Source organism: Cetorhinus maximus, chromosome 18 (genome assembly GCF_964194155.1).
Source record: "Cetorhinus maximus chromosome 18, sCetMax3.hap1.1, whole genome shotgun sequence".
NCBI lineage: Eukaryota > Metazoa > Chordata > Chondrichthyes > Lamniformes > Cetorhinidae > Cetorhinus > Cetorhinus maximus.
Genome location: NC_135896.1, coordinates 78,564,529 through 78,587,154, shown reverse-complemented (window position 1 = coordinate 78,587,154; position 22,626 = coordinate 78,564,529). Strand labels below are relative to the sequence as shown.

The window sequence follows — 22,626 nt, the reverse complement described above, 5'->3', positions numbered from 1 at the left end:
CTAGCAGAGTTTCTCCTCGTTTTAATTTTGCACTGTGCCATTGCTGCAGGTTTAAAGGTGGTGGTGCAGAATTCTCACTGCCAGAGGTGGTGGCATAGTTGTATTATCACTGGACTAGTATTCCAGAGACCCAGGGTAATGCTTTGGGAACCTGGGTTCAAATCCCACCATTGCAGGTGGTGACATTTGAATTCAATAAACATCTGGAATTAAAAGTCTGACCATGAAACCATTGCTGATTGTCATAAAAACCCATCTGGTTCATTGTTTCCCTTTAAGGAAGGAAATCTGCTGTCCTTACCTGGTCTGGCCTACATGTGACTCCAGACCCACAGCAATGTGGTTGACTCTGAAATGCCTTCTGAACAAGGGGAATAAATGCTGGCCTGGCCAACGCCACCCACATCTCATGAATGAATTTTAATAAAGACCAGCTTGGACCCTCCCTGTGTGAGTATGGAAACCCTTCCCAGCGCCCCAGAGGAGCTTCATGTTCAGGTTTCCCTCACAGACACCCCCCCCACCCATCCAGATTGATCCAATCGTGCTTCTGCTACATGTCAGATGTTAGCCCCTGAACATTTTGAATTGGACATGTGGACTATGGCTCGTGTGGACCTCACCCAACCCCATCTTGAGGCCACTTGCACTGTTCAACATATACTCACAAAGCATCTCCGCAAGCATTACCCAGACATCCCTGTCACTTGCCATTTCAACACTCCACCCTGCTCTCATGCCCACATGTCCGTCCTTGGCTTGCTGCATTGTTCCAGTGAAGCTCAACGCAAACTGGAGGAACAGCACCTCGTCGTCCGACTAGGCACTTTACAGCCTTCCGGACTGAATATTGAGTTCAACAGTTTTAGATCATGAACTCTCTCCTCCATCCCCACCCCCTTTCTGTTTTTTCCCGCACCTTTTTGTTTTTTCCAATAATTTATATAGATTTTTCTTTTCCCACCTATTTCCATTATTTTTTAATGTATTTCCATCCATTGTTTTATCACTACCTTTTAGCCTTTTTAGATTCCTTCACCCCACCCCACCCCCACTAGGGCTATCTGTACCTTGTTTGTCCTGCTTTCTACCCTTAATTAGCACATTCCTTTAGATGATATCACCACCTTCAACACCTCTTTGTCCTTTTGTCTGTGACATCTTTTGGTTATCTCCACCTATCACTGGCCCTTTACCTAGCTCTTCTTGTCCCAACCCCTACCCCTCTTAAACCAGCTTATATTTCACCCCTTTCCTATTTCTACTTAGTTCTGTTGAAGAGTCATGAGAACTCGAAACGTCAACTGTGCTCTTCTCCACTGATGCTGCCAGATCTGCTGAGTTTTTCCAGGTATTTTTGTTTTTGTTTTTGTTTTGGATTTCCAGCATCTGCAGTTTTTTGCTTTTATCAACATATACCCACCCCATACCCTCCCCCCTGTCTTGTGTCTGAGTGCAACCTTCCCCACTTGTAACCCCCAGTACAGGCCTAGCCTTGCAGCCCCTTCCCATGCCTCAGGCCAGCTCCCTGCCTTCCCCAGTGGAGCCCTACCCCTGCAGCCCATTAAATGCCACCCCCACCTTACTGCTGGTCTGGTAGGTAGAGGCTTGTCTATGACACCATCCCCAAAAGCGATGTTGTGCTGCCGTGAAGCCTGGCACTGATTCATGCAAGCGCTGTTCAATGCAAGGTTGGTGAACTAACCATGAAGTGATGTGTGAAGTCCAGATCGCCAGCTGCACGTTTCTTATATCCTGTTGTGAAACACGTCATTGTAATTGCACGCCGACATGGCCTAATGATCCAGCATGGGGGGATGATTCCAGTGAGCGGGGCTTATAATGATACAAATGTATTAAAATTGCATTTCTGACGTGCCACAGTGGGAAATATGGCCTGCCATCGACGGGTGGAGCAGACGATTGCAAACTGGTTTCACAATGACATAAAACTGATTTTTGGCCTTCTTGCAATGTTTTCCGCTCCTACCCGCCATGATGCCCACCGCGAACGGTTGTGGGAAATCCAGGCCAACGTCTTCCCACGCAAGAAGTTCAATATGAATGGTAACTCTTTCAGAAGCTAATGGCTGGGACACTATCAGTCCTGAAACCATAAGCCAGTTCCAAACAATAGATAAACATTCCTTTTCATATTATATGGAGAAAGAAGGTCACATGACTCAAGTGACCATATTGAAATCTCTATATTCCTTTGGAGAACTGAGGAATCCTCAGTCTGCTGTTCAAGATCCAACTGGAAAGAACTAACCAAGTAGCCGGCCATCATCTCTCAACTCTTGACAGCTTGTCTGATTTTAAAAGTTTCTGATCAACGCCTGCCAAGCAGTCTAAAAACAGAAAGCCCATTGTGCGTCCTTTATTTCAAGGATTTTTTTGTGTTGCTATTTCCAACCAGGAACTCATCTGGACTGAACACCGCCACAGAGGAAACAGCTTATAGACTTTGACTTCTTGGACTTTGGTAATCACGTGAACTAATATTCATTTCTGTGGTTCTTTTACTGTTGTCGCCCATAGTTGTAAATCTTGTTCTTTTCCATCCCCCATTACTGTATATGTATATGTGTGTGTGTGTGAGGTTGTGGACACTTCCCCTCCCCGGGTTTGAATGTGAATAAACTAACCTGAATTAATTGTAATGCGAGTTTGCTGTGAGTTATTTGTAATTTGGGTCACACAAACTGAGGGTTTGGGGAAACACATCATAGCCTATTTTTAAAATAATTCAAAAACACCCTCTGCTTACAGACAGGGAGAGGATAAAGAAGTTCAGTTTCTCTCTCTCCGTTTTACATGAAATCTGGACAGGGTGTCTCCTGCCTGTTTTTGTTTACTGCTACATAACAGACAGTTTATTATTCATTGGAATCTGTCATAAGAGCTAATTTCCTGAAAGCATTCCTAAGGGGCCTTTTTGTAACAAGTCACTAAATATTATAACTTGAATGATATAGTAATTATCTCACACCAGTAGCATTTGCAATTCCAGTTTATTGAGAACCTGTCAGGAATCTGACAAAAGTCATTAAGGAATTCAGCATTAAGAAAAGATGATTGTCGAAAATCCCTGGCATGATCAGTGATTAATGATATCTCCCTCACACCAAGTGTTAACTGTTATACAATTGGCCCCTTCACTGAATGTTGGGATTATGTGAATTTCTGACTGCAGAAGCAAGAGGAGCATTAGATAAAGTCATTTAAAAAATATATGTTTTGAATGCTAAATGTTGTCAGGTTGCATTCAGTTGTCAGTGTACTAGCAAGAGACACCCATGAAGATGTGGCTTGCATTAACGGTAGAATATCAGGACAGCTGCTTCTGAGATCTCCTTAGATGCACTCCACAATTGTCCTGTGCCATGACCATTCCAGTCAAATGCTGTGAAATCTCCACACTGTCTTGGCGAACTCTCAGGAAAGTATCCTCCACCTCCGATACAGACCTAGACATAAATAATTTGAAATATTTTAACGTCATGTCCAGCAATATCCCAATGGGCAAAGGCACCAGTTAGTTTATTAATGAGGCATAGGCTGAACTGTGCTGATCAAGAAAGCTGCAGGCGCAAGTACACGGAGTTAGTTAATCTCATTTGGGGCAGAGTTAGGTTAGAAAGGGGAAAATTAGCCTGGATTGTCTCCTGGTCCTTGTATAGTGATTTTTGCTGGAAAGTCTGTGTGTGGATTGTCCACTGACTTTCCTTCTTTTCTACTTGCTCGGCTGCATTCACTTTTCTATCATCCGTCTCCACTGCAGCCCCCTTACTTACATGTTCCGAATTGCATGCATTATATTTCACTCCAGAGCACATGGCTAGTGCTGCCTTTTCATTGTTGAACACTCTGAATTGCACAAAGCCGGGTTCAAATTCACCTGCAAACACATATAAAATCATATAATTATTTATATATAAAAATTAGGCATCTAGGACTTTGGATGTCACACTTCAAAGGATTACAGTTGGAAAAATTGGATAATATCCAATCATTTCTGCTCTTATTTGACTTATATATGATCATACGAATTAGGAGCAGAAGTAGGCCACTTGGCTCCTCGAACCTGCTATGCCATTCAATAAAATCATGGCTGATCTGATTGTAACTTCAACTCCACATTCCTGCCTACCCCCAATAACCTTTCACTCCTTTGCTTATCAAGAATCTATCTATCTCTGCCTTAAAAATATTCAAAGGAAGGAGGTGTTGGAAAGGCTACCTTTACTTAAAATAGATAAGGTACCAGGACTGGATGAGATGCATCCAAGGGTACCGAGGAAAGCGAGAGTGGAAATTGCAGAGGCACAAGTGATAATCTTCAATCTCCCTTAGACACAGGGGAGGTGCCAGAAGACTGGAGAATTGCGAATGTTACACCCTTGTTCAAAAAGTGATACAAGGATAAAGCTGGCAACTACAGGCCAGTCAGTTTGACCTCAGTGGTAGTGAAACTTCTGGAAACTATAGTACTGGATAAAATCAATAGTCATTTAGACAAGTGCAGGATAATTAAGGAAAGCCAGCTTGGATTCATTAAGGGAAAATCATGTCTAACTAACTTGCTAGAGTTTTTTGAGGGGGTAACAGAGAAGGGAAACGCTATTGGTGTGGTGTATATGGATTTTCAAAAGGCATTTGATACAGTGTCACACAACAGACTTTTGAGCAAAATTCTAGCTCATGGAATAAAATGGAAAATAGGCGCTTGGATAAGAAATTGTTTGAGTGACAGGAAGCAGAGAGTAGTGATAAATGGTTGTTTTCAGATCGGTGGAAGGTTCGTAGTGGAGTTCCCCAGGGGTCAGTGCTGGGACCTTTGCCCTTCCTGATATATATTCATGACCTAGATTGTGGTGTTCAGGGTATGATTTAAAATTTGCAGATGATCAGGAGATTGGAAATGTTGTCAACTGTGATGGGAATAGTCTTGAACTTCAAAAGGACATAGGCATGTTGGTGGATTGGGCAGACAAGTGGCAGATGAGGTTCAATGCAGAGAAGTGTGTGGTGATTCATTTTGGCAGGAAAAATCTGGTGAGACAGTATAAAATAAAGGGAGAGCCGCTAAAGAAGGTGCAGGGACAGAGGGATCTCGGTGTATACATAGGTCATTGAAGATGGCTGGGTATGTTGAGAGAGCAGTTAATAAAGCATAGAGTAGCTTAGGCTTTATTAATAGGGGCATTGAGTACAAGAGTAAGGAGGTCATGTTGAACTTGTATAAGACACTAGTTAGCCCTCATCTGGAGTACTGCAACCAGTTCTGGGTGCCATACTTGAGGAAGGATGTGAAGACTTTGGAGAGAGTACAGAGGAGATACACAAGAATGATTCCAGTAATAAAAATCTGTAGCAATGAGGATAAAGTGGAGAGGTTGGGACTGTTTTTCTTGGAGAAAAGGAGGCTGAGAGGGGACTTGGTAGAGGTATTCAAGATCCTGAGGGGAATGCATAGGGTAAATAGAAGCTGTTCCCACTCAAGAGAACATCAAGAACTAGGGGGCACAGATTCAAAATAATTGGCAAAAGGAGTAAATGTGAAGGGGGGAAAAAGGCTTTCACCCAGAGGGTGGTTGGAGTCTGGAACAAACTTCCTGAAAGGGTGGTGGAGGCAGATTCAATTGAGGTATTCAAAAGGGAATTGGATTGCTACCTGAAATGAAAGAATGTGCAAGGTTACGGGGTTAAGGCAGGGGAGTGGAACTATATTGAATGCTCTTTTAGAGAGCCAGTGCAAACCCGATGGGGTTGATGATGTACCCCAGCCCCCATGGTGCCCACTGATTGTGGAAGGCCTCTACCATACTGGCGGACACCATGTGCTCCCTCTCCAGGGCCACCCAGCCACAAACATAGCCGCAGTAGAGGGGCAGACAGACAGGTCGGATGACCCCTTTGACTACCCACTGCCTGGACCTATTTATGGCCACCTTGGCCAGGCCCAGGAGCCAGTTAATGAGGTGGTCCTCCTACCTCCCTGCCCCACTCCACACTGGGTGACCAAAGATCAGGAGCATGGGGCTGAAGTGTAACCAAACATTGAAGAGCCGCCCCTTCAAATAATGAAGGAGGGGCTGCAACCTCAGGCAATCTATGTACACTTGGAATGGGGACTCCCCTTGATCGCAGAAAACGCATGCAGCCTGGGAGCCCATGAGCCACCTTAACCTATGATTGCATGGCACTGTTGCATGCACCCTCCACACCAGGTCCCCAAATGGATCCTCTACTTAGAGACTTTTTTGAAACAAAACTAATAAATTAAACTAAAAATCAATAAATCAGAGGGGGTGACAGCCCTTGGTGGGGCACTGTAACTAAAACAAAATCATGAAAGGAAACTTACAAATTCAAATCAAAATGTAATTTTCAGGGGTGAGGCACCCCAACCCCCACAGTGCCCACTGATTGCAGAATGCCTGTAGCATACCAGTGGACACCACATGTTCCCTCTCCAGGGCCATTCCCTATTTATATGTGCTCAGTGACAATTAATACCCAACACCTGTTTCTCTTAATCTTAACAATGTAATTGGCATGACATTAACAAATCTTAACAATGTAATTGGCATGACATTAACAAATCTTAACAATGTAATTGACAAGACATTAACATTGGATCCTCCTGTAGCTATTCAACCGATTGGGCACACTGCAATTTTGCATGTACTACATTTTATTACAAATGTCTACAGTTCCATTCAAAATGCTGTTAAATGTCAAATTCAAAATTTAACTATTACAGTATTTTGCAATTTAGTACTTTGCTTTGTGTACCATCAAACTTGAAAGTAAAGTTATTAAAATACCTACAATATTAGTCTGGTTTTCAAAGGAAGGAGACTTACATGGTGGGTTTCCCTATCCCAGTGTGTTATAAGCTGTTTAAACCTTTGCCTGTTGTTCTATTTGAAGCACCAAATAAAGAAAGATGTTTCAATTGATAAGGAACTCAGTCTGCATAGTTCAATAAGGTTTCTCTAGGATAACATTCTTTGAGATTAAAGATCCCTAATTCATTAATCATTACTTAAAGCTCTTTCCTCTGACACCAGCAATCAGACTTATTGATTTTCTTGGCGTTACCTCCAGGGTCTGGACACCCACTTTTTTATGATTTATTCTTTGGATGTGGTGATCACTGGCACAGTCAACCTTTATTTGCCTTTGAGAAAGTCGTTGCAAGCCACCTTCTTGAACTGTTGCAGCCTATGTGATAAAGGTGTCTCACAATACTGTTAGTTAGGGTGTTCCAGGATTTTGACCTTGTAACATTGCAGGAGTGGTGATATATGTCCAAGTTGTGATGGTGTGAGAGGTTTTCCCAAACACTTGCTGCCCTTGTCCTTCGAGGGTGCAGATTTGGAAGGTGCTGTGGAGTGCTGCAGTACATCTTGTAGATGGTGCACAGACATGGTACACTGATTGGGGAGGGTTTTTTAGAAGGTGGATAGGCACCAATGAAGCCTTGGCCATCATCATGTTGAACTTCTTAACTATTATTGCAGCTGTATCCAGCCAGGCAAGTGGAGAGGATTCCAACACATTTATGAATTGCACCTTGTAGCTGGTGGGAAGAGGTGGTGAGGCTATGGGGAATCAAGAGGTCAGCCATTCACCAAAGAATACCTAGCTTCTGACCAGAACTAATAGCTACAGCATTTAGTAGCTGGTCCAGTTAAGTTTCTGGTCAAGGGTGACCCCCAGGATGATACTGATTGAGTAATGTTAATGCCATTGAAGATCAAAGGGAGATGCCTATGCTGTCTTTTTGGAGATGATCATTGCATGACACTTGTATTGCACAAATGTTATTTGCCGCTTATAAACCCAAGCCTAGATGTTGTTCCGGTCTTCTTTGTTTCCAGCTGATAGTCGTTGGGTCCAGGATACTGCCCTGAAAAACTCCTGTAGCGAATGTGCTGAGGCTGAGATGATTGACCACCAACAACCACAGCCATCTTTCTTCATGCTATGCATGACTCTAGCCACTGAAGAGATTTTGTTCTGATCCCTATTAACCTCGGTTTTACTGGGACTCCTTGGCGCCAGATGTGGTTAAATGGTGTTACAAAAACAAAAGACTGTGGATGCTAGAAAGCTGAAATAAAAATAGAAAATGCTGGAAATAGCCAGCAGATTTGACAGCATCTTTGGAGCTGAAGCATTAAGTCTGTTTCACTCTCCAAAGATGCTGCCAGATCTGCTGAGTATTTCCAGAATTTTCTGTTTTTATTTTGGCCAAATGCTGCCTGGACAGCAAAGACTGTCACTCTCACCTTTGGAATCCAGCTCTTCTGAGCATCTTTGGACTAAAGTTATACTGAGGTCTGGAGCTGAGTGGCCCTGGTAGAAGCCAAGCTGAGCATCACTGATGCTTATATCATGACCTTATGTTCTGGTGAGTAGAGCTTAGGAACATAGGAGCAGGAAAGGTTATTTATCCCCTTGAGCCTGTTCAGCCATTCAGTGAGATCATGATTGATCTGCAACCTAACTTTTCTGCACCTGCCTTTAACCCAATATCCCTTAATAACTGTAGTTGACAAATGCCCATCAATCTGAGATTTAAAATGAATATTTGATCGAGCATCAGTTGCCATTTGTGGAAGAGAGTTCCTAACTTCTACCATTCTTTGCATGTAGAAGTGTTTCCTAATTTCACTCCTGAAAGGCCTGGCTCTAATCTTTGGATGATGCGGCTTAGTCCTAGACTCTGAAGCCAGCAGAAATAGTTTCTCTCTATCTTCCCTATCTATTTCCCTTAATATATTGAAAGCACAAATCATGTTTAACCTTTTAAATTTCAGGAAATACAACCCTAGATTATGTATTTCTCCTTATAATTTAACCTGTGGAGTTCTGGTATTATTCTGGTAAATCTACTACACACCCTTCAACGTCAATATATCCTTCCTAAGCTGTGGTGCTTACAGTGCTCCAAATGTGGTCTAACCATGGCTTTGCATAGCTGTGGTGACGTACCTCATTTGGTAGCACTCTAGCCTTAGAGTCTCCAGGTTCAAGTCCCACTTCAGGTTTTGAGTAGTAAAATATCAAAACTGACAGTGCAGTACCAGGGGAGTGCTGCACTGTTGGTAGTTCTGTTTTTCAGATGAGATGTTAAACTAAGCCACAGTCTGCCGTCTCAGATGGACTTAAAAGATCTCAAGCAGCAGAGTTAACCTTGGTGTTCCAGCTGATATATATCCCTCAATCTTCATCATGAAAGCAGATCATCTGATCATTATCACATTGCTGTTTGTGGGAGTTTGCTGTATGCACATTGGTTGCTATGTTTCCTACATTACAGCAGTGGCTACACTTCAAAAAGTGCTTCATTGGCTGTCAAACACTTTGAGAAATTTGGTAGTCATGGACAATGTTGTGTAAGTGCCAGACTTCCCATTTTTTAAATAATGCACCTGGGTACCCCAACGCGCACCCCGCCCCCCACCCCCCCACCCCCACACCCCCACCCCCACCCCCACACGTCTCTTTGGACCTCCACTGTTTCTAGCTTTTCACTATTTAGAAAGCACTTTGTTTTAATCTTTTTAGGTCCAAAGTGGATGACCTCACATTTTCCTGCATTGAAATTTGTTTGCTACAATTTTACCCAGTTGTTTAACCTATGAATGTCTCTTCATAATTTTATCCATCTACATTGTTTACAATGCCGCCTATATTTCCATCATTGGTAATCTTGGATACACTTCAATCCCATAATTAAGTTAGATAGGAACTGTCCGTGGTGCTTTGGATGTAAGCTGACAAGGGACCAGCTCCACGACAACCTCGATGGATTTGAACGTAACTGCTTTAGCAGCATAACCTAACATTTTATTTGCTTTGTTTATTGCTGTCTCATGTTGTTTGCATATAGAGTCTGATGAGACCAACACCCGTAGATATCTTTAAATGTCTCCCTTTTACTCTACTCAGAGTATACCTGACTCCTACCTTTTCTTCAAATATGATCTGGAATGCATTTGAAGATTGTTGGAAGCAGGTTCAGTAATAACTTCCAAAAAGAAAACTGGTGTATACTTGAAAAACAAAAATTGCAAGACTACAGGGTAAGAGCAGGAGATTAGGACTAATTGGATTGGTCATTCTGTGGTGTGAGATACCATGTATAATCTTGTGCAATATCTATATGGAACTGCATTTTCAACCTCTATGCCTAAATGCTAATCCTGTTAAATCCTCTTCGATAAATTTTGCATTGGGCCAATTGAAAGGCATTTTACTCCATCTGTGACTTTCACATGGATTGTGTGGCTTATCCTTTATGGGTATCAGAACCTAAAGGGGAAACTCTTTGCCTCTTTGAAATGTTGCACTGAGCTACAGGCAATCATTTTGAAGGCAATACACTTTAATGCTAGACTAGAGTAAAATGAGCATTTGCACTTACCGTGGGCAAGAGGCCCATAAAAATTTCTTATCTTCTCCCCATTGCCGAAGTCATAACTGATGGGACTTGAAGGTCCGTTATCATCTGGACATATCCCTTTGTTATATTCTAAAGGGTATTGCTGAAATAGAGCACATTGTTCACAGATTGAAAGACCACCTTCTTGACAGACTTGTCCTCCTATGACCCTCCTCTTCCTGTTCCCACTTCTCCCAGTCTTCCTCCTAACTTTGCAATTCTCCCCTGTCAAGCAACACCTTTCTACTGCAGCTGTACAGGGCCTTGGTGAGACAACATCTGGAGTACTGTGTTCAGTTTTGGTCTCCTTATTTGAAGAAGGATATAAATGTGTTAGGAGCAGTTCACTTGGCTCATTCTTGGGATGAAGGGCTTACCTTATGAAGAAAGGTTGAACAGGTTGGGTCTATACCTATTAGAGTTGAAAAGAATGAGCGGTGAACTTATTGAAGCATATAAAATCCTGAGGGGATTTGATAGGGTGGATACCAGAAAGATGTTTCCTCTTGTGGATGAGACTAGAACTAGGGGACACACTTTAAAAATAAGGGGTCTCCCTTTTAAGATGGAGACGAGGAGATTTTTTTTTCTCTCAGAGGGTTGTTAGTCTGTGGAATTCACTTCCCCAGAGAGCACTGGAGACGAATTTATCCAAGGCTGAGTTGGATGGATTTTTGATAGACAAGGGAGCCAAGGGTTATGAGGGGCAGACAGGAAAGTGGAGTTGAGACCACAACCAGATCAGCCACGATCTTATCGAATGGCAGAGCAGGCTCGAAGGGCTGAATGGCCTACTCCTATTTCCGTTGCTATGTTTAAAAGTGATTTGACATAATATTACCTGCAGGGGAGAACTGATTACTCCTACTAAAATGCTTAATTTTTGCAGTTAAACCCATGTTCAGCTGTATTAATAAAGCTACCTTAACTTACCACTCCTAAATACATCAAGGAACACTTTTAATGGAAAAAAATAAACAATTATACTCTTTTAAAATGCCCAATTGCTCTAGTTCATGGAAGATTTTTAAGTTTGTGATAATGCAAATAAATTTTATTGGAAATTTGAACTGTACCCTAACCAGCCTAATTTTGAGCCCCTTTTAGATGCAATTTCCCAATTTCACACTACAGAAACCCCATTCCTTTTTCAAATGTTGTAATGAAATTGAGGCAATGCTGAAACACTCACTCTGAAAAGCTGACACAGATTTCCCCCGTACAGTTGGAGGAAGTTGGTTTCAGTGTGATAGCGAAGGATTGCTGCATCTTTCCAGTTTTTTAGGGGTGTGTCATTGGGCACATGCCAAACAGATATGTCTGAAGCTGTTATGTCATAGTAACCTGGGTTCTGTTTGGAAACAGAGACTGTTAGTCAGGGTTACAGCAAGCTGAGTTCAGGAGCATCAAAAACATGGGTAACTAAGGGTGACCTCTTTAGAAATCATTTACTGCAATATAATATGGAGTTGGTAATACAGTCATAGGATGGCTACAGCACAGAAGGAGGCCAGTCAGCCCGTGATTTTCATGCCAGCTCTCTGCAAGAGCAAATCTGCCAGTCTCCTTCCCACACCTTTTCCCCAGAGTCCAGTGTATTTTTTTCTCTTCAGGTGTTCATCCAACTCCCTTCTGAAAGCCGCAATTGAATCTACCTCCACCACAGTCTCTGGCAGTGTATTCCAGATTCTAACCACTAGCTGCGGAAAAATAGCTTTGCTTCTTTTGCCAATCACCTTAAATTGGTGTCCCCTGGTTCTCAACCCTTCTGCCCACGGGAACAGTTTCTCCCTATCTACTCTGTCCAGATGCCTCATGATTTTGAACATATCCATCAGATCTCCTTGCAACCTTCTCCCTTCCCAGGAGAACCCCAGCTTCTCAATCTTTTAACTGAAGCCTCTCATTTTTGTAAACATTTTCTGCACTCTCTCTAAAGACTGTTTTGATGCCAGCAGCTTGGCTACTTATTGCATGCAGACTGGATACATTATAGGATGCTGAGGTCTACAGAGTGCCTACTCCATGCTTGATAATGCATTCCAAGAGTATCTCCGGTTCATTAAAAATGCACTTTTACAGCAAATGAGAGGAGGCACCTAGGATATGATTTATGCACTTCGCTAGTGCTCTAAGCACATGTACAAAAGGAGGGCAGTAAGGTTAGCTGGGTTACACTGAAAGGTTGTAATGTCTCCCTGCCTGTGAAGGAGTGAACAAGTAAGTGACTGGGAGGTAGGAGATAAAAATCAAATATAATGGCTAGAAGCATGGGAGAGACTTCTGACCACGCTTGCCTCACGCCCTCTGAGGACGAGAAGTAAAAAAAACTGATCAGGGTCTAGTGAACAGGCCCATCAAAGCACAGGGGAAAACTTACAGTGGAAATGTTTGAGCCAGGGTGCGACCTGTCATCACCATGGCCTCTCATGTTCATGGCCTTGTCATTGAGGTATAGTGTCTCTGGCTCTGCTGGTCCGCGGTGTGCTGCAGGGTTGCTGCCTCCATTGAGCTAGCGATCTCTGCATGTGGTGGGGAGCCCCTCTGCCAACAGCAAAACGTCAGCTAGGCCACAAAAGCACTCTTAATTGAGGCTTTAATGATGTGAATTGGCTCCCCACCACTGTGGAGTTCCGTTAAGCATTTTAACAATTTTAATCCTACTCTTTTTTTGTCCAGTGGAAACATATTAATTTCTGTGAATCTCTTGTTACTGACTCCTAAATTCCAGGATCATTCTAGAAATTCTGCCCTAATGCTCTCTGGCATACTAATGTTCTCTTTAAGGAAGTGTTTGTCTGCATAGTCTCATGATCTACACAGTTTAGAAAACTTTCCCACTTTACAGTTAAATCCATTCTAGTCCATGCATGGCTGTTTCAGTCAGAGATCGGTACTTACATTTAGGTATTTATCTACTTTCTTCTTTGTTAATTCACTTCCCTTTGTCTTTCAGGTGCTCCGTATTTACCTTTCCAGTTTGTAGAACATTATTCCACATTAAAAGTCACCTGCCCTCCCTTAGTGCACCCATTTAATTATCAATCTCTCTTGGACTTGGCTCTTGGTCACACTTGCTAGATGTCATCAGGAAATTACACATCTGTACAAGAATGACTTTCCCCCTTCAACTTGTTAATAGCATAAAGACCAAGTGATCCTTATTTCTAACCCCCAGGAGGGCTTCAATTTCCCTTCAACTTTATTTGATAAAAATACAATTTCTCTTAATAAATTAATTTGGGAGCCTTGTTCTTCTTCACAAGACGTCTAAGCCAGTGTTACAACATACGCAACTTTTATTTTAATAACAGCTTTTTGTAAGCAATGTGTCTTGTGGGCATCACTCGCCATCCACATTGCCATCTCATGGAGTCCAATAGGAGGGACTTCTTTGTGCAATATTTCTTTCTAAGAGACGGTCAACTAGTGAATCAACCAGACTACAAGGGGCAAGTAAAAGATACCACAATATCTTCCCTCATTGGGCTGCAAAATTGAACGGGGCAGTTCAATTGATGTCCTTCCTCATTAATTACAAGCCAGCCTCAGCTCCTCCAGTTAGACTTCTCGCTCTTTCCACATTTGTCTTCATTGCTTCAACTCTGGTCAGCTGTTCCATTAACACCAGTTGTTATAAACCATGCATTCTTTTAAACAAAGAGATTTTACAAAAGCTCATCACCTTCATGTCATCACCTGTCGCTCCTTCTGGTGAACCAAATGTCACATAGTTGGACCATGACTTGTCTCCTGCTGGGACATTAGCATTATTCCCTTGTTGGCTGGACCAGCGGTCCCCAATGGTGCATTTCCCATTTATGTTGTTCTCATGGATGCTTGCGACAAGAGTCCAACCACCTCCATTGCTGGTCATGTCACAAAAGGCCTGGTAGATTTCACCATTGCTGCTTACCAAGAGTTGGATACCATCTATGGCAAAGAGGATAATATTAGGCAAATTAATTGAATCAGCATTTGAGAGCAGAAGTGGCTCTGTACATTAAAATATTTGGAACAAAGATTGCAACTGGAAGGACATGTTGGAGGAGATTTTCCTGTTATTGCACCTGTAAGCACCTATAATCAACTAAAGGAAAATTAGGTAGAGAGGATTAAATACAGATGACAATGGCCACTTGGCATGAAACTAATGAGTAAAAAAAAATCAGGCAGAGACTCCCTCATAATAAATAATTTGCATTTTTGAAGTACTTTTTATGACCCTAGAATGTCCCAAGTCACTTCACAGTTAATGTAAGTGTAAGAAACAATTGTGATTGTCCCTGCCTGATTTTCCCCTGTGTTGTACCCAGCTACTTCAATCAATCCCGGTGCAGTAGCAGGAATCTCGGTCCCATTACTCTATTTTTCTTTGCACCTTCCTATTATCTCAAAATCTCTCTCTCCCAATGGCAGGCTTTGCCGTTGGGCTGTAGTTCCAAGGGCAGCAAGTCTGTGCATCTTCATTGAAATTCCCATTATTCACATGCAATCAGACAGTTATGGTTTGTCTGACTTTGTAGCATCGATGGAGAACTTGGTGCTATGCTCCTCTTATTAAAGTTAAGGTTCAGACAAATTGCACACAGTATTTGCTTCAATTTTCGACACCCACTTTCAGCACTCCATTCTCCCAAACATGAGCCATTCTTAATCATGGGACCTCCACAGCAGAGCCCGATCTATCCTCTTTCTTGACATTGAACATGCCACGTAATAAAAACAGGACCGAACCTAAATAACTTTACCCCAGATGGAGACAAATGTAAAACCCCTACAGCTCCTCTGGCATATAGTTATCTACAATGTTTTAAATAGCAAGCTGAATTATTAATGAAGCTTGAGCATGTTGGCATGGAATTTCTATTTTGGGTGCCATCAAGAGGAAAGATACTTCTCCTTATTTATCCAACAAGTTGAAACATTATCTTCACATTTACCCTGTCCAATCCATTCATAATTTTAAAGGCTTCTACCAGACCATCTCCGCTCTTCTATTTCAAAAAAAAGTCCCCAACTTGTTCAATCATTCTCAATAACTGTAATTGCTCGGATCAGGTACCCTCCTTAGAAATCTTTTTATGTACTTTCTCCAGAGCTTCCATGTGCTTTTCAGAGTATGGAGATCGGAATTGCACTTTAAACTATAAATGCAGTGTGACCGGGACCCTACGCACGTTTAACATTCCATCGTGACTTTGAAATTCTATGCCTCAAGAAATAGACCCTATTTCTTTGCTAGCATTTGTAATTGTTTTGTTAATCTGCAATGCTTCTTTTCATTATAATATAAAATAAAAAGAGAAAATGCTGGAAAAACTCAGCAGCTCTGACAGCATTTGTGGGGATAGAAACAGAGTTAACGTTTCAAGTCTGTATGACCCTTTCTCAGAGCTCTGAATGAGGTTTCCTCAAAAATGCAAAGGCCGCCTGGCCGATTCGCCCGCCCGCCAACCATAAGGTTGGACGGGCAGCAAAAACTAGTTTTCAATTAATTGATTAATGGCCTTAATAGGCCTCTTAATTGTCGGCGGGTGCGCTGCCGACTTGCATGCGCAACCACTGACCGAATTGGGTTGGGTGTGCTCCCGCCCGTAGGATGTAAAATTCTGCCCTTGTCTTGCAAATAGCTAAGACCCTTGTTTCTGCTGCCATTATGTTATCCTGAATAAGTAAAGTTACTCCAAATCCCCATGTTCCTTCTCTAACTTTCTAAATGTTATACCCTACAATTTTACAACCCCTCCTGCCTGGTGGGGTATTACGGTCCCACGGAACAGAATGGAGATTTAAATGGCTCGTTAAATCTGCCCAGGGGTGGGGGGAGACACACCACGGCGAGGGGGCCCTAAAATTCTGGCCAATGTTTAATTCCCAGTTTTGAGTCTTCTATAGCCATGTAGCTCAGTAATCCCTACTGTGCCTGGTTCATCCCAAGCAATCGCTTCCTGCCCTCCAGTTTTATTACAGACAATGTGTGCTTCGCTGTGCTGACATTTTAACTAATTTTAAAAGGATTTCCTCGCACTTTATGTTTAATCATCTTTTTAGACTCCCATTCTATAACTCTATTTATTCTGTTGCCGTCAATGTTCTCCCTTAGTTTATCTTCCCTATGTTCTCCTGCCCTCATGTTTCGTTTACATTTGGCCTGCTTATGTTTCATGTTGATCCCTCTAGCCCCTCTTACTAATTTAAAGCCTTTCCAACCTCCCTATTTACCTTTTTGCTAGGATACAGGTCCCATCATGGTTCAGGTGGAGCCCATCACAGAAATGGCGCCAAGGAAAAGGAACCCCTGTTTCCCACACCAACCCTTTATCCACATGTTAATTCTCCTCATGTGTCTGCTCCTATGCCAATTTGCATGTAGGTCAGCTAATAATCCAGAGATGATTACTTTCAAGGTTCTGCTTTTCAATTTCAAGCCAGACTCCTGATACTCTGTCAGCAGGACCTCCTCCCTGTCCCTATCTATGTTGTTTATTCCAACATGGACTACAACAACTGGATTTCTGGATTTACCCCCTCCCTTTCCAAGTTCCTCTCCAACTGCTGTGACATATCCCTAACCCCGGCACCAGGTAGGTAATGCAACCTTTGGGATTCTTGTTCTTGGCTGCGGAGGAGGTTACCTATCCCACTAATTATGGAGTCTCCTATTACAACCACATTTCTACTCTGCTCTTCCTGCCTTGGACAGCCTTCTGAGCCATTGTGCCTTGATCTGTATTGTGGCTGTAGGCATGCAGATTTTCTCCTTGTTCTCAAAGGTAGTGAGTACATTGTATGTTTGAGAGGAACAGTGTCTGCGTAACCTTCTTCTCAGTCTCTCCTGAGTGCTCACTACCCTGCTCCCTATAAGTCACACCCTCCCTTTCCTGAACATGTGTTTTCCCTTGGGATGCGGTGAGAGCCTGGATAAAACTGGGCAGAAATTCCTCCCCCTCCTTTATGTGTCACAGTCCCTCCAACTCACCATCCAGCTCAATGACTCTGAGCCAGAGGGATTCAAGTTGGAGACATCTACTGGAGATGTGTTTGCTTGGGTCAATCTATGTTCAAACAAATGATCCAGGAAATGTTTTTGATTTGATCCCAGGATTTGAAGACATAATTTCAACTGACACTTCAGTGTAATACTGAATGAATGTTGTATTGACAGAGGCATTGTCCCAATATTACAGAGATGTGGAGGGCGGTGGGGGGGGCGGAGGTGAGCGTGGTGTGAGTGAGGCCTAAACAGGCAAGCAACCCAAGGATGTGGAAGCCTCCTGATCTTCATGGCATAACCTCAGTAACATTTTTTAGCTTCATTTCATTCCCAGGAGCCTGAATGATAAGCAGCGGGAGAAAACAGTGCCAGTTGGCCAGAGCCTTGGCCCCTGGAATTCAGGAAGCCAGAGAGATCCATGAATGAAGCTTAGATGGAAAGTCCATGATCAGGAGGAGGGACACCCATAATCAAAAGAGGTGAGAAGCCTGTAATTGGAAGTGATGGGTGGCCACTGACTTTGTGGGGGGAAGCCAATTATCGAGAGGGGGCAAAGGCCTGAGATCAGGAGTGGGGGCACAAATGGAGAGGGGGAAGGCTGTGATTGGGAGTGGGTAGGGAGAGCTTCACAATTGGAAGGGATGAGAGGGGACTTGACTGTGATTGGGATGGGAGATGGGATCTGTGATTGGGAGGAGTGAGAGGCCTGTGATCAGGAGACAGGACAGACTCGCAACATGGAGTAGGGAGAGGGCCACAATTTGAGGCGGGAAGAGCTGGAGAACTCGGGTGAGAGGCCTGTGATCAAGGTGGGAAGAAACCCACAATTGGACGGGTGGATATGGCTGCAATCAGGAGGGGCCAAGACTGCAACTGGAAAATGGTAGGTGCTCCTGATCAGAAGGGGGAAAAGGTTTGTTATTGGGAGGGTGGAGAGACCCACAATCAGGACAGAGAGAGCTTCTGATTGGGAGCGGGGGTGAAACCCATTATCTGAAGTAGGACAGGCATTGGCAAATGGCAGGGTGAAAGGTTGTGATTAGAAGCAGGGAGAGAGGCCAAAATTGGTGGGGGTGGAGAAGGATTGGGGAGGAGTGCAGAGGCATCTGTGATTGAGAGGTGGGGTGGGGTGGGATGGTGGCTGAAGGCTTCTTTTTGCAGCGGGGGAGGGGCACACCTGCTTCTCCGGCCCCAAAGGAGCACTTGTGGAGTCAATAGCTCCTGTCTTCTTTTCACTGCTAAATTTTCTGAACCCTGGGAAACTTGGCTGGAGTAAATTTTAAATTGGTTTCCCAATTTCACTGTAGGAGCCTGATTTAAACAAATTAATTAGGTGTCCTGCTTCTGCATAGTGACATGTGTCACTGAGAATAAGTGTGCAGCATGTTGAGGTTATGTTCAATGTACTTAACTCTTTAAACCCTGCCCTGACCACCTACCCCTGTCATGGGATGTGAGGTAATGTTTGTATCAAAACCATTAACTTTTGGATCAAGTATAAAATTCAGGCCTCAACTTCCAGTTCAAACAGATGCAAAAGTTACTATAGTGTTATTTGTAAGAGAGCAGAGAGTTCGCTGATGTCCTGCCCAACATTTATCTATCAACTTCATGATTAAAATAGGCTAATTGGTCAAAAAACACTTTCTGTTTATGGGACCTTATTGTATGCAAAACTGCTGCTATGTAACAACAGTGACTGCACTTAAAAGGATTTCCACTGGCTGTAAGACCCTTTTGGACGTGCTGAGGGTGTGAAATGTTCTACATAAATGCAAGTTCTTCCTCTTCTCCATTAGTTAGTGTGAGTACAAAAATTGGCTGAAATTAACTGCAGAGTGAACTTCATCCCCAAAAGCCCGCAAATTACTTGGTGATTTTACTGGTGAGTAATGAGACACAGGCAGCCTGGTTAATGTTTGCTCTTTCTCCTAAGTAAATGAAGGGAATTGTAGCCACACTGGCTATACCTTAGCACTATGAAGCAATTTAATTTGTTGTTAAAACATTTACCTTGGGTGACATGATGTTTCTCTTTGAGCTCCCTGCAGCTTCTTGTTAAATTGTAGTGGTGATTGGGATTATCTAGACAGCCACTGTCCTTTACCTCGAAGTTGCCAAGTACATTGAGAATTGCAATGTCATGGTTTGCAATGCCAGCTTCACCTTAAACCAAAAAAGATATATTTTGTATCATTTGATACTGTGAGGCACAGAACGAATGAGACAGAAATGGCACAGCACAGAGGGGGAGGTACAGAGAGAGAGACACACACACGCACACACAAACAGAGAAAGGGACAGAGGAGCAGAGCGAGAGGGATAACGAGACAGGTATTGGATGAAGAAGCAGAGGGAAGGAGAAAGAGACAGAGAGCCAGGGAGCCATAAAAAGCAGCATGAGATAGAGGGAGAGAGAAGACACACACAGGTGAATAGGAAAACAGAGGAAAAGTTAGAGATGCTGACAGAGATATAGAAATGGAAAGAAAGAGATGCCAGGGATACAGAGGAAAGAAAATGGATAGAGAGAGTCCACATGACAAGAACAGATGTACAGTGTGGCAGAAAAATAAATAGATACATCGAGAGTGAAGGAGGCAACAGAGCCAGAGATAGGCTTCAAAAATTAGTAAGAGCTAGAGTAAGAGAGTGGGTGAGAGAAGGGAGAAACAGCGAGATTGAAAGAGCCACACATGTAGACAAGCAGAAACAGTGAGACATAAAAATGAGAAAGACAGAACCACAGAGGCAGAAGGAAAAAAAGAAGGGAGAATGAAGGCAAAGACTTATGTTGTGATGCAGTTCAGAGACACTGGTTGTCCTCTGGCACATTGCTGAATTGATTATTCTTCCAGTGTGAATATCACACAGACTAACTCTGGAAAGTCAATACGCTCTTCATCCAATGACATTTAGATGAGCATCCAACTGGAATTTCTGGAGAAACATGAACTCTGGATTGTATGTCCCTTCCAAGCTCAGGGGCATAATGACACCCAGACTGAGAAAGGATCAAATGGTAGAGACACCGATCCAACCTGAACTGCATAGCCCCATCCACTACCTTAGGCATCCAAGTTTAAATTCATATAGCAAACAAAGGGTAAAGATGTGATGGAATTATCACTCACCAACTGGATCATGTGCAGGAGATTGCTCAATATTGGTAATGGCAAGGAAGAGAAGAAGGATGGCCTTCATTGCTTCACAATAGCTTTTCTGTGGCTAGGTATAACTCTGAGAAGATTAAATCAACAAGAGGGCATGATTTAAAAAGCATATTATCCCTACTGACATTTTGAATATTGTACTAACTCATTAATTCGATGTATCAGGATGATCCAGTCAGTTCCTGCCTTATTGTATAAAATACTCATGAATAACACTGGAAATTTAAGTCATACTGGGAATTCTGCAGTGAGAAACTCAGTTACTAACTCCCCAAATCCTGTCTACAAGGCACAAGTTAGGATTGTGATAGAATACTCACCACTTGTGCAGACTAGTGCAGCTCTAACAACACTCAAGAAGCTTGACAGCATCCAGACAAAGCAGCCTGTTTGATCAGCACCCCATCCATCCCCTTAAACAATCACTCCCTCCACCACCAACGCACTGTAGTAGCAGTGTGTACCATTTACAAGATGCACTGCAACAACTTGCCAGATCTCCTTCGACACCACCTTCCAAATTTGCGACCTCTACCACCTTGAAGGACAAGGGTAGCAGACGCATGGGAACACCACCACCCGCAAGTTATCTCCAAGCCACACACCATCCTAACTTGGAAACATATCGTTGTTACTTCACTGTTGCTGGGTCAAAAACTTAGAGATCCCTCCCTTGCAGTATTGTGGATGCAATGGTTCAAGAAGGCAATTCACCACTACCTTCTTAAGGGCAAGTAGGGATGGGCAACAAATGCCAGTGATGCTCACATCCTATAAACAAATAATAAAATAAAGAATTCACTGTCAAGTCAGGTACAGATTGAAATATAGAAGAAAAGAAATATCGGGTTAAGAGAGACAGAGATAAAAATGAAAAGTTTTTTTTATATAAAAATCTCCAAACAACATCTATCACATGAAAGAATGAAACTCCAAACTTGTGCCAGAGAGGTTGAATGACTGTAACTAACACTTATCTCACTGTCAAAAGGATACTTCGGCTTAAAAAAGCTTAACTGCCCGTGGCAAATTTATTTTGTATTCGCATTTAAGTCCAGGAAATTCATATCACTCAATGCAATCAAAAGTGGAGCCAGACAGCAAGGTTCAGGAAGTTAAAAGAGAAGCGGCGCACCTCCGGCAGAAACCTTTTGACTTTATTTAATTTTGCATCGAACCTTGCCTGAAGTTGCTGTGGAATTCGTATGCAAGTAGCAGCGAGGACTATCAGCTGCAAAATGACAACAAAACTTGGCCCATTATAATTTATAAAACAACATCTTTTCAAAGTTTTAATATTTGTGAACATGGATATATAACTCCCCTGCGCACTGAATTCAAACTGATTCTGTGGAAACAAAGAGATACACTTCTCCCAGATGCCCGATTTCAGAAACTCCTTACCTGAATCAACAACTTGACGACAAATGCAACTACACAATAGACACTGGGGACTATTATACTGTGTAATGAAGTGAACGCCCCCTCAATCCAACAATAGATAATGGAAAGATAGATTTCTGTAAAACGACACCAGTTCGGTGTACTGTAATCATCCTGAAATAATTAACAGGATATCTAGGACAATGAGAGATCCATTTCTTAACTCTGTAACCCAAACCTGAACATTGCTTGGCCTGATTTCGATACTGTAATTATGTGCCTTATCATAGAAAAATGTCCCAAGGAACTTGACAAAAACATTTACAGAAAAATGGGCCTAGTGCCAAGCAAGGGGAAATTAAGATTGAGGACCAAAAGCCTGGGAAAGAGTTGGATTTTAAAGAGGGCCTTAAAGAAGGATAGGAGATAGATACACTGGGTTCATGCCATATTGACCCAGATATCAGATGGGTTCCATATGCAAACTATTTTTGTTATGTGTTCATGGGATGTGGGTGTTGCTGGCTAGGCCAGCATTTATTCCCCAGTTGCCCTTCAGAATGTGGTGGTGAGCTGCCTTCTTGAACCGCTGCAGTCCATTTAGAGTAGGT

At 42.7% G+C, this 22,626-nt stretch overlaps 1 protein-coding gene across 1 annotated transcript; it reads right to left on the bottom strand.

Moving 5' to 3' along the window:
• Positions 1 to 3,035: 3,035 nt before the first annotated feature.
• Positions 3,036 to 20,702, bottom strand: LOC144693502 (intelectin-1a-like). Its single transcript, XM_078563353.1, has 7 exons — positions 20,594 to 20,702; positions 19,473 to 19,625; positions 14,148 to 14,395; positions 11,655 to 11,813; positions 10,445 to 10,565; positions 3,798 to 3,901; positions 3,036 to 3,470 (listed from the first exon to the last, which is right to left on the bottom strand). The coding sequence occupies exons 1-7, from the start codon at positions 20,661 to 20,663 to the stop codon at positions 3,318 to 3,320; spliced, it is 1,008 nt and encodes a 335-aa protein (XP_078419479.1). The 5' UTR covers positions 20,664 to 20,702; the 3' UTR covers positions 3,036 to 3,317.
• Between the last annotated feature and the right edge of the window lie 1,924 nt (positions 20,703 to 22,626).

What these genes read in the sequence shown, in the direction of transcription:
- LOC144693502 (XM_078563353.1), bottom strand. Translation starts at nt 20,663, where the DNA reads ATGAAGGCCATCCTTCTTCTCTTCCTTGCCATTACCAATATTGAGCAA. An exon ending in GAAACATCATGTCACCCAAG is followed by an intron (nt 14,396 to 19,472) that starts GTAAATGTTTTA and finishes TCTTTGCCATAG; the next exon opens with ATGGTATCCAACTCTTGGTA. An exon ending in TTATGGGCCTCTTGCCCACG is followed by an intron (nt 3,902 to 10,444) that starts GTAAGTGCAAAT and finishes ATGTGTTTGCAG; the next exon opens with GTGAATTTGAACCCGGCTTT.